The sequence below is a fragment of the Delphinus delphis genome, chromosome 4 (assembly GCF_949987515.2).
Source record: "Delphinus delphis chromosome 4, mDelDel1.2, whole genome shotgun sequence".
Lineage (NCBI taxonomy): Eukaryota > Metazoa > Chordata > Mammalia > Artiodactyla > Delphinidae > Delphinus > Delphinus delphis.
In genome coordinates this window covers 279,482-291,543 of record NC_082686.1, presented here as the reverse complement: position 1 = coordinate 291,543, position 12,062 = coordinate 279,482, and the positions used below count along the sequence as shown (strand labels likewise).

The 12,062-nt window shown below is 48.9% G+C and overlaps 1 protein-coding gene across 4 annotated transcripts in view; it reads left to right on the top strand.

Moving 5' to 3' along the window:
- PCNT (pericentrin) overlaps positions 1-12,062 on the top strand; it is a 96,448-nt gene that overhangs the window by 61,921 nt on the left and 22,465 nt on the right. For all 4 annotated transcript variants that reach the window (XM_060010184.1, XM_060010185.1, XM_060010183.1 and 1 more), the window contains exons 26-29: positions 858-1,739; positions 2,324-2,509; positions 7,917-8,633; positions 9,521-9,617. In XM_060010184.1, coding sequence (XP_059866167.1) covers positions 858-1,739; positions 2,324-2,509; positions 7,917-8,633; positions 9,521-9,617 — 1,882 coding nt within the window. The remainder of the gene's footprint in view (positions 1-857; positions 1,740-2,323; positions 2,510-7,916; positions 8,634-9,520; positions 9,618-12,062) is intronic.

The following is a 12,062-nucleotide window of genomic DNA, read 5'->3' as shown; positions in this document are numbered from 1 at the left end:
TGTTAACTAGAACACAGATTGGTTAGAACTTTTCAATTTTTTGGTCACTACTATGGATGTAGTCTTAAGAGAATGTCATTTGGAGCCATAATGGCACAGATTTCAATTCTGATTTTCCATTTCCTGTCTTTGTGGTCTTGGCAAGATATTTCATATCTAGATTTCAACTGTCTCATCTTTTAAGTAGGAACAATAACGTTTCTTATCTTAAAATTGTTGAGAATTAGATTAAACAGCACAAGTAGAAGCATCGTTTGATGCCCGCTGTGTTGAGTCCCCGCATGCCCGCGGTGCCCAGCGTGGACAGCCTGCTGTGTGCCCTGGCTCATTCATGTTCTTCATGACTGCAAGCTCCCTCAGCCGATCTTCTCACTTTTACTCCTGTTCTGGTGTTAGAATGACCCCTAAAATCTAAATACCCCTTTAGGAAAATCAAACAAATCAAAGTGGTTTAAATGTTAAGAAAATAGACATTTAGAAGGTGGTGAAAACATTCATGTGTAGTGTCATCGACTGAGACGTGGCCAAGTTAGAGTTTCCCCTGAACCCTGGCAGCCGAGGGTTGGGGTCTGTCACAGCGACGGGTGTGGCCTTAATGAAGCGTTTGAACGAGCAGCAAAGCAGCAACTGCAGATACGAATGTTTGACCATTGTGACATACGTGAAGCAGCTGGGTGTTCTGGGTGTTCTTCAGATCTTGGTGTCATTTGGTGATGTTGTTAGTTACTTCCACAGCTACTCTTAAGATGCGACGTCTCCACTTCTGTAAGAATGAGTTCAGGCCCAGCTGTAAGTGGAAAGGGGAACTTCTGAAGTTGATGTATGTCATTTGCCTCTGAAATGTGCTTTTTCTTCAGGTTTTGTATAACAGAAGTTCTGAAATTGAGGAGCTGAAATCCATTATTGAGAATTTGCGAGAGAACCAAGAGAGGTTACAGAAGGATAAAGCACAGGAGATTGAACAGCTCCATGAGGTCATCGAGAAACTGCAGAGGGAGCTCCCACTCGGGGGACCTGCAGCGCCCCAGGCTGGTGATGGCAGAGCCGCCAGCCTGCAGAGCGAGCTGCTGGGCCTCCCGGCTGAAGGAGCCAAGGCCTGCGCGGAGCTGGAGGGCGAGCTGCGTGCCGCCCTCGAGGCCAAGGAGGCCCTGAGCCGGCTGCTGGCCGAGCAGGAGCGCGGGCACGGCCAGGCCCTCGAGGCCCTCCAGCAGCGCCTGCAGGCCGCAGAGGAGGTGGCCGTGCGGCAGCTGGCCGCGTCGGGGCCCGGCGCCGCCCTCAGGGAGGCCGAGGTCCAGGCCCTGGCCTCCCAGATCCGCGAGTTCGAAGCTGCCCTGCGAGCCAAGGAAGCAAAGATCGCAGAGAAAGAGTTAGAAATCGACGCTCTGCACCGGCAGAAGTCAGCCCACTCTGCCGAGCTGGAGGCCATCCTGGCGGCCGTGGCCCGCTTCCGCTGCGCCCTAGAGCAGCAGCTCCTGGTGGCCTCTGGGGAGCCCCCCGAGCTGCAGCGGCTCCGGGCGCAGTGCGTCCGCCTCAGCTGCCGGCTGCAGGCGCTCAACCAGCGCTTCCTGAGGTGCCAGAGGGAGCCGGACGAGCGGCAGGCGCACGGGGCCCAAGTGGCAGGCAGTTCCGGGGGGTGGGCATCCTGGGGAGAAGAGGCCTCCTGCCACGAAGAGGTGGAACAGGATGTGTGTGGCAGGTGGCTGGCTGAGGCCCCCCACGGCCATGGCGGTAACCCACAGGTGGGCTCCTTCTTCATCAGGCCACAGGTGGTGCAGCCTCTTTGTGCAGAGAGCTGTGTGCACGTGGGGAGCCGGGGTGTGTCTGGGGATCTGGGGGTGCACGTGGGGACCTGGGGTGTGTCTGGGGAGCTGGGGGTGCAGGTGGAGGGTCAGGGTGTGTCCGGGGAGCTGGGGGTGCAGGTGGGGAGCTGGCATGTGTCTGGGAGCTGGGGGTGCAGGTGGGGATCTGGGGTGAGTCTGGGGAGCTGGGGATGCGGGTGGGGAGCTGGCGTGTGTCTGGGATCTGGGGGTGCGGGTGGGGAGCTGGGGGGCAGCTGTGCTGTGTTCCGTGTCTGCTGGGGGCCGTCTTCGCGGCTTGCCCAGCTCCAGCACCTGCTGACCTGCTGTGCGCACCGCTGGTCTCCTGCTCCATGCATGTGTGTGATTCTGGCCCTGAGCTGTGGGCTCTCCCTCGGGGCCTGCTGGCTGGTGCTCCGGCTGCAGAGCTCCTGGGACTCTGAGGTAGCCTCACTGCACTTCTGACTTCGCGGTGCCTTCGGCTGTGTGCTCATAAGCATTGTCCTTGTTTTCTCTGCTCGTCACAGAGCCCTATTAAGGAGGATCCGCAGCTGGCCAAAGCCCTGCCGACGTTGACCCGCGCAGGTCTCAGCCAGCAGGACAGCGTGATGTCGGTGCTCGCGGTCTGCCAGCGGCAACTGGAGTCTGAGCTGCTGTTAGTGAAAAAGGAAATGTGCCTGCCTGCAGAGAGCGGAGTGTCGGGAACAGCGAAGGTGCCTGGGCATGTCGGGGGTTGCGGGGGCACAGGACACGGCAGCTGGTCGCGGGTAGACACCCCCTCAGCGTCTTTGCTGCGACGGCAGGTTACGAGGACCGCAGCCAGGGGCGCCTTCTCCAGGCCCGCCGCTCTGGCAGTGCTGGTCAGATCCGTTTTGAGATTTCCCACGTGTTTGGTTTAAACGCGCATTTCCCACGGTCTAATCAGCTGTGAAAAGTGAGCAGTCAGTTCCTTTTTCCTCATAGTTGATACCAGTAGGATTTAACTGGGCTTCAGGGCTTGTGTCTGGATTTTCCGTGTGAGGACAGTTGCCCACAGCTGTGCTGCCTCCACAGCCGTCATCACTTGCAAAGGCTTCACATTTATTGCTTGAACCTCAGGCGTTTTCCCTACATGTTTTCACTTGTCCTCCCAGCAAAGAAGAGCAGAGTAATCTACGACTCAACAGTTTTAAATTCTGATCACCAGGACAGAAGCTACAAGAAGGCTGCCTTTTCTTTTCCAGGGTGGGGAGGGTGCAGGTCGGCAGCATCAAATTGTTGCAGAGCTGAGATGTTTGAGAACCAAAAGTGGGTTTGGTTCTGCAGCCTGCTCAGATGCGGGCTCTCGTGAGCCAGTCACCCTGCTGGTGTGGACGCTGCACACTTCGCTGGGTGTTCCAGCCCCTCATCTCCTGGGGGCGCTCCTGGGATGTGCCACGGGCCACGTGCACCGTGCTGGAAATTGGAAGATTCTGAATCCCACAGCACACAGGGCTCTGGGCCTGGGTCTGCAGGGTTTTTTTCTTTTTTCTTTTTTTTTTGGTACGCGGGCCTCTCACTGTTGTGGCCTCTACCGTTGCGGAGCACAGGCTCCGGACGCGCAGGCTCAGCGGCCATGGCTCACGGGCCCAGCCGCTCCGCGGCATGTGGGATCTTCCCGGACCGGGGCACGAACCCGCGTCCCCTGCATCCGCAGGCAGACTCTCAACCACTACGCCACCAGGGAAGCCCTGGGTCTGCAGTTTTGATAGAGGAAGCCTGCATCTGATGTCATGTGTTTATCAGATGCCCTCAGGAAATACATTGTTTGGAGAGAACCTTCACCTACTCTGTGTAGCAAACTTGTCTCAGCATCCTTATGATAAGAACATTTCTTTAAATTCTTAAAAGAGAGCTCGGCCCTGGGATATCCTGAGCTGGTCGCCAAATTTTTAGGAGTTACACGCTGACAAGGAAATTCCAAATTCATTCCATAAATTACAATTTTGTGTTTTCCAGTGTTTGCATATAGAACCTTCCAGGCCTTTTTCCTTAAAAAAACCCAAAAACAAGAAACTTACATCCTCAATAAATTGCCACAGAAATAGGTTATAACAGTTGCCTCTTTTTGTGTCGTGTGTGGCAAAATACATGTACAATTTACATCTTAATCATTTTTAAACGTATAGTTCAATCGTATTAAATACGTTTATAATGTGTGACCATGCATCTCCATAGCTCTTTTCATCTTGTAAAACTGAAACTACTCATTTAAACAATGACTCCCATTTCCTCCTTCCCCCAGGCCCTGGCAACCACCGTTATGCTTTCTGTTTCCGTATGATTTTTGAGATACACTAAGTGTTTACATAAGTGGCATCTCACAGTATTTGTTTTTTTGTGTTTGACTTATGTCACTCAGCATAATGTAATGTCATCAAGGTTCGTCTATGTCATAGCAGGTATCAGAATTTCCTTCCTTTTTAAGGCTGAATAATATTCCATTGTATGTATACACCACAGTATGCTTATCCACTCATCTGTCGATGGACACTTGGTTTGCTTCCACTTTTTTTTTAATAAATAAACAAATTTATTTATTTATTTATTTTTTCAGCTGCGTTGGGTCTTTGTTGCTGCATGCAGGCTTTCTCTAGTTGCGGCGAGCGGGGGCTACTCGTCGTTGCCGTGTGCGGGCTTCTCATTGCGGTGGTTTCTCTTGTTGCAGAGCACGGGCTCTAGGGCGCGCGGGCTTCAGTAGTTGTCGCATGCGGTCTCAGGAGTTGTGATGCATGGGCTTAGTTGCTCCACAGCATGTGGGATCTTCCCAGAACAGGGCTTGAACCTGTGCCCGCTGAATTGGCAGGCGGATTCTTAACCAGTGCGCCACCAGGGAAGTCCTGCTTCCACGTTTTAACTGTTGTGAATAGTGCTGTTATGAACATGGATGTGCAAATATCTCTTTGGGACCCTGCTTTCAGTTCTTCTAGGTATGTACCCAGAACTACAGTGGCTGGATCATATGGTAATTCTACTTCTCATTTTTTGAGGAACTGCTGTAGTGTTTTCCACAGTGGCTGTACCTGTTTACATTCCCATCAAAAGTGTACAAGAGTTCCAAGTTCTCCACATCCTCACCAATATTTGTTACTTTCTGGTTTGTTTGTTTTTGATAGTAGTCATCCTAATGGGTGTGAGGTGTATCTAATTGTAGTTTTGATTTGCATTTCTCAAATGACTAGTGATAGTGGATATCTTTTCAAGTATATGTTCTTTGGAGAGATGTCTGTTCAAGTCCTTTGGCAAATTTTGAATCAGGTTGTATGTTTTTTTGACTGAGTTTTACAAGTTCTTTATATATTTCTGGGTATATTAATCCCTTATTAGGTGTATGATTGGCAAATATTTTTTCCCATTTTGTGGGTTGCATTTTTACTCTGTGGATAGTGTCTTTTTTTTTGGCTGAGTTGGGTCTCTGTTGATGGGCGCGGGCCTTCTCTAGTTGCGGCGAGTGGGGGCTATGCTTCGTTGCGGTGTGCGGGCTTCTCACTGCGGTGGCTTCTCTTGTTGTGGAGCACGGGCTCTAGGTACATGGGCTTCAGCAGTTGTAGCATGTGGGCTCAGTAGTTGTGGCTCACGGGCTCTAGAGCGGAGGCTCAGTAGTTGTGGTGCATGGGCTTAGTTGCTCTGCGGCATGTGGGATCTTCCCGGACCAGGGCTTGAACCCGTGTCCCCTGCATTGGCATGCGGATTCTCAACCGCTGCGCCACCAGGAAAACCCCTCTTCTCTTGTGTTTAATTGATTTTTTAAAATGGTGAAATGGTTAAATTCCTTTCTCACTTCTCTTTGTGTATATTCTTTTGTTATTTTCACGTTTAGCATCCTAACATAAAGCACTCTGACTTGAATTTATACCAGCTTAAGTTTAAGAACACATAAAAGTGTTCCTTTGTAGCTCCATCCCCACTCCTTTTGGTTTTTGATGTAACAAATAGCCATCTTTATACTTATGTGCCTTTAAACATAAACTAATAATCCCTTTAAGTGCATTAATCTTTTAAATTATGTAGAAAACAACACGTGGAGTTAGAATCTAAAGTTACAGTAATACTTTTAGACCAATAACTTAGGAATATGTATATTAGTCTTTTAGTTCATGATGAAAACAAAAAGCGTAGTTATAGACCATTGTTACAATAACGTTAGCTTTTATAACTGCCCATGTTTTTACCTTTATTAAGGTCTTTACCTCTCCATACAGCTTTGAGTTACTGTCTAGGGTTCTTTCATTTCCCCTGCCGGACTCTCCTGAACGTTTTTTACAGGGCAGGTTTTAGTGCTAACAAGATCCCTCAGCTTCTGTTTATCTGGGAACGTCTTAATTTCTAACCTACTGTTGATGGAGCTTTGCTGTACTTAGGGTTCTTAGCTGACAGTTCTTTTTCTTTTAGCACTTTGACTGTATTGACCTACTGTTCTCTGGCCTCCAAAGTTTCTGGTGGAGAAATCTGTTGATAAGCTTATCGAGGATCCTTTGTATGTGACAAGTCACTTCTCTCTTGCTGTTTTCAAGATTTTCTCATTGTCTTTGGCTTTGTGTAAGTTTGATTATTATATGTCTTTGGTGTGGGTCTATTTGAGTTCATCTTACTTGGAGTTTGTCGAGTTTCCTGGGTATTTATGTTCATATCTTTCATCAAGTTTGGAAAGTTTTCATTCATTATGTCCTCATATATTCTCTTTGCTTCCTTCTCTCTCCCTTCTTTTGGGACTCCCATTATGTGTATGTTGGTTTGTTCGGTGGTGTCCCATAGTTACCTGAGGCTCCACTTACTTTCCTCAATCTTTTTTTTTCTTTTCCCCAGACTTGATAATTTCCATTGTTCTGTCTTCGCATCCACTGAATCTTTCTTCTGCCTTCTCATATCTACCTTTGAATCCCTTTAGTGAGTTTTTAATTTCAGTTATACTTTTTAACTGCAGAATTTCATTTCTTTTTCTTTATTGATATTTCTATTTTGTTCATGCTTTTTTTTTTTTTACTTCACATTTTCCTTAGTTCTGTGAGCATCTTTAAGAAGGCTGTGTTAAAGTCTTTGTCTAGTAGATCCATCATCAGGTCTTTTTCAGGGATGGTTTCTGTTGACTCACTTATTTCCTATGCCTAGGCCATACGTCCCTGTTTTTGATTTTTGTTGTTGTTGTTGAACACTGAATATTTTTAATCTATTAATGGGATAAATCTAGAAATCAGACTCTCCCTCTTTCTCAGTATTTACTTTTTTGTTGTTGTTGTTACTGTGTTTTTTTTTTTGGTTGATGTCTTTGTGCTAAGGATCAGCTTGAGATGTAAACTTAAGTTCTCAGATCCTTTCTGAGCCTGTGCCTTTACCCAGGCACACGCATTCACTTTAGAATTTCCTCTGTATATGCAGTTGATTTTGAATGTCCTAGTTTTAAATTTTTCCCCAAAGGGAAAAAGAGAAAAATGCAGTGGTGGGGAAAAAGGGGCACCAGTCCTTTCAATCCCCTGGAAGTCACTTCAGCCAGAAGGGCAGGGGCTGGAACAGTTGGGGGCAGGTGCAACAGCCGTGGCCTCCTGCCTCTCTGCCTGCTCCTCTGTGATCAGAAGCATCATTCAGAGCCGATTCCCAGTTTTTGGAGGACAGGGTCCTTTTTGCCCACCCTAGGTCCTGTAAGATGCTCCAGGGACACATGCACAGCTGCCTCCTGGGTCCTGGGGTGGGGAATGGGTAGCTGTTCCTGTGCTAAGAGCTGAGAGCAGTCTAACCCTCCAAACCTTCCCCTGGAAGTTGCAAGCCTTCAGCAGACTGCAGACTTCCAGAATAGTTACATTGGGCACATTCTGCCAGTGCAGTATTTGCCCAGGCGGGAGAGGGGTTCCCGGTGCTGCCGGCTCTGCCATCCTTCCAGGAGCCTCTCCAGCAGTTGCCTTTTAGGCAGTGAGCTTTAAGCCTTGAGTCTGTCTTTCATAGGATTTTAAAAAACTTGAAATCTTAAGAGTCTAGAGGGACAAAGGGCTCATCATGGAATCTCATCCTTAATTGTTCAGACAGTCTCTGAAATTGGCTCATAAATAACAAACGTGACAACATGTAATTCACTTATTTTACTGTATGCATGTTCTTTTTTACCTGTAGGGTAAGGAAAAACTACTGGAAGATTGTCAGCTGCGGAAAGTTGATCTCATAGATCAGGTGAAACAACTTCAAGAAAAACTGAACCATCTGGTACATTGCATGAGCTTCCAAAACGTCAGGACAGAGGACTTGAAATATCAACAGGCATTGGAATCTCCACATGTTTTAGAAAATAATGCGAGTGATAGTTCCAGTAACAGTGAAGAAACTGACAGATCATCTCCTGTTGATGCCTTTAATGTCACATGGGATCTAGTTGACATTATTGGAAATCAAGATTTGTTGATACAAAACGAGGTGCCAGATACTTCCACAGGAGAGCAGGTTGCTTTGCAAGACAGGTCACTCTGCTCACAGGGGAGCTTGTACGGGTGTTCCCGTGACCTCTCCCACACCCAGGGGACCAAGCCCTTGAAGAAAGTGCTCAGGACGATGGACCTGTCCTCCTGGAGCTCGCCTGAGGTCGTCAGGAAGGACTCAATCTCTGAGCGCCCCCCCAGCCTGCCCCTCACACCCTGCTTGGATGCCCTGAGCCAGTGCAGTCTGGACACCTCCCTGTGGGACGGGACGAGCACCCAGCTGCTCCAGGCTGACCAGTTGGGGCTGCTTTGTTACCCGGGCGAGTCAGTGGCAGGAACGGCCCCTAAGTGGGCGGGGTCTCCGTTAGCTGCAGACGGGGCCCCCTCCACCGACCACGATGCTCAGCGGGTGCCTGTGGTAAGTGGTCTCCCTGGGTGCTGTCCTGGTTTGGGTCCATGGGATGCCCAAGGCCCCAGTGTGTTCCCACTGGGTTGTGTCTACGTGGACGGCAGGGTCACAGCTGCAGTCGTTGTTGGCTCACCTCCTGTTGTGGCCTGTTGGCCAGGCCTGTGTGAGCAGTCCCCTGGTCAGCAAGTGTAGGGACAGTCAGCGTTCTGCAGGATGGACCCAAGTCTACTGTCACAGGAACATTCACAGCACTTTGGTTGTTTTTAAAAATACATGAAATGCATTACTCTTACTCAGAAATTCACCGCAGGCCTCACTTTGCTAACTCACACTGGCTCTGGGAAGTATGATCATAAACCTGTCTTCATGTGTGGTCTGCCTATGGGCTCTTTGTCTGGAAGATGTTCTTTAGTTTTATTTTCAGTTCTATATCATGTTTAACAGGTTCTACATATAATGTTATTAATTTCAAGAACACTTCAATATATTATTTTTGGGTTAGATTATATTTTATCTAACATAACTTTGAGATTTTGTGTATCTTAGATAAAATGAAAAATAAATTACGGGATATGTGTAATTTAAGGTATCCATATACGACCACTTCATATCCATATGCTTCCATTTCATATCCATATGCTACTACATCGTGCAGAATTTTGAAAATCTGAAATATTTGCCAGGGACTTTGTCAACTATTCCTAGAGAACTGTGGGTGAACTTGATTAAATTATTATGAGCGTATGGCCTCGTGTCCACAAGCTGTGAACACTTTGAGTTCTGTGTGGGAAGATGATAAATTCAGGACTTAGCAAGTTTTCCATCTGGCAAGTTCAGTTCCATGATATAACACGTTATCATTTTATGACCATTTAAACATCTGCCTATTTGAACAGGAGAAAGATGTTGAAGATTTTATCATAACGTCTCTTGATTCTCAAGAAAAGTCAAGATCACCTCCTCTTGGGTTAGAAGGAAAAAGCGATGGAAAAAGTGAGTCAGTCACAAACTTTATTTTTACAGCTTCAGAGTATAGAATGGTGCAGAGTCCCTGTGCCCCCCTCGCACGTCCCGTGTTAACTTGCAATGTTGCGTGTGCACACTCTGCCTCTCTCTCTCTCTGTGTCTCTGTCTCCCTCTGGGTTTTTGCTCTGTTACTTGAGGGCCTGATGTCGTCTGACTCCTGAGAAGGTCCCTGTGTATTTCATGGCGTCCAGTCCACGCCAGGACATCCGCCCTGACCCAGGGCAGCATCGCGTCTGCATACTTCACTGAGATTTTTTCCCGTTAGTGCTCTCTACAGAAACAAGCAGTGGCTGCCACCATGCATCCAGATGTCCTTTGCGGGCTGGAGGCTGCTGAGAGCAGGCCAGGTGCCTGGCGCAGTGCTCGGGCCTGGACCCCATGAGGGCTGGTATGTTCGCGGCGGTCGGCATGTTTGCATCTCGTGGGACTCCGTGAGCGCCCTGGCGGTGCCGTGCTCTTCATGTGGGTCAGTTTAGACTCCGCAGTTGTGTTGCCAGGTTTCATCCTGTTCCTTCTGAATGGCCGATGTCCTGGGTAGGTTTTCGAGACCCTGGGACGTTCTGTCCTCAAGCTCGGACCCACTTGGCCTCCATTGATGGTTCTTGGTGGTCTTGCCTGGATCCTTGTCACTGATGGCTGCCACACCGTGACTTTCTAACCTTATACTTTCTTTTATAATTGTTAGATTTTTACAAGTCAGTCACCTCAAGGTGTTTTGACTTTTGAAAAAAGTCACCATTGGCTCATTGGGTGCTTTTGAGGACGAGGCAGCGTGAAGTCCAGTTCACTGGCCATGTTGGCATTTGCGGAATGGGGCCAACAGCTTTTCAGCTGGTGCTCTCACTTCTTCCCAGCAGTAGCCACGTGATGTAACAATTTGAGCAGTTCTGTGAGGTGCGTCCCAGGAGCAGCCTCTCGTCCAGTTTCCCTGCCTGGAGTCTCCGTTTCCTGAGGATATCATGTTCAACTTTCAGAAATTTGCTCTAGTATTTATTATTTATGCAGCACACGCCACACACCTCCCTTCCCGTCTCCCTAAAATGGCCCCACCTGCCCTTTCTGCCCCATCACTGCCGAGTGTCTGCACTTCGAGGATGCGTGTTTGAGTGCAGGAATGCGCTGCCCATGACGGCCTTCCCTGCATCTTGGACGTGGTCCTTGCTTTCCGGGTTGGACCCCCCTACAAGTTTCTGGAGGCAAAGCGTGTGCCGGGTACTTTGTGTGTGAACATTGACATCTTCCTGATGTCGGCATCTTGGACTTGGGCTTGACCCTGGGTGGGGAGTTGGGTTCCTTCAGAGCATGGAGCCCGCCGTCCTGGACCCGGGTGTCATGAGAGCAGCGCATGGTCCCCTGGAGCACGTCCTCCCACCCTGAGAACTCTGCTTCGTCCTTTGGTCATTTCCCCCACAGTTTTGTCTCATCTGTCTTGTTAATTCTTATTGATCACATATTGGACCTCTTGTACTAATTTTTTCTCATTTTCCGTGTTTGTATTCTTGTTCTCATTTCTAAGGGATTTTTCAGAGCTTTACTTCTTAAGCTTTGTATTGACTCTTTTTATTTTTGCTGTTTTAGTTTCTGACTAGTCCTCTTTCCTAACCCTAACCCTTGTTTCCCGAACGATACTCCCCTTCTTATTTCTCTGGGGATGCTCTGATTTTTCTGATGTTTTCTTCTGTTTGCTGCCTTTACTCTGTTTCTTCCACACTTTCTCTGAGTCTCTGTTTCTCTGTCTTTTGTGTTTGAATGCCCCCGGCACGTTTGAGAAGGTAGGCTTCTGAGCGGGCAGCCGTGAACGGCTCACTGGATGGCAGCTCTGTGCTCAGAGGGGCCTTGCCGGTGGCTCCACGAGACCCACCTGCCCTCCCCGAGCTGTGTGCTGGTGGGGATGGTGGGCTCTGCTTTCCCACCGTGTGCCTCCTTCCGTTTTCCAGAGTGTGTGCTTCCTAGCCTTCCTGGACTGGCCACAGTTCAAGGCTCAGGAACAGCTCAGGGAGCTGCATGCTTCCGAGAGGTTAGGAGTTCTATTTTGAGGCCCCTCCCATCAGACAGAGGCTCCTGGAGTCTCGAATTTGAGACTCTGTTGAGGGCTCCCCAGCCAGGCTGCCCGGTCCGGGCTTTTCTGCACCCACCCCCAGATCAGGCGCCCCCGCCCCACGGCCAGGTGATTCGGGCCTGTCCTCCCACTCAGCCCCCTCCTCGTGTCCCGCTGCCCCTCTCGTCCGTCCTCCGAGGCGCTCGGCACAGTTGCCAATTTGCCCCGTCTGTGGGGGGTGAGGAAACACGTATCTCATCTGTGAAAATGAGCTGAGCTGCCAGGAGGGTTTATGTTCAAATCACGGACATTAACATGCTAAACGTGCAAAATGTACGTTTTCTTACTTAACGTGTGTAGCTCTCAGCTTACGT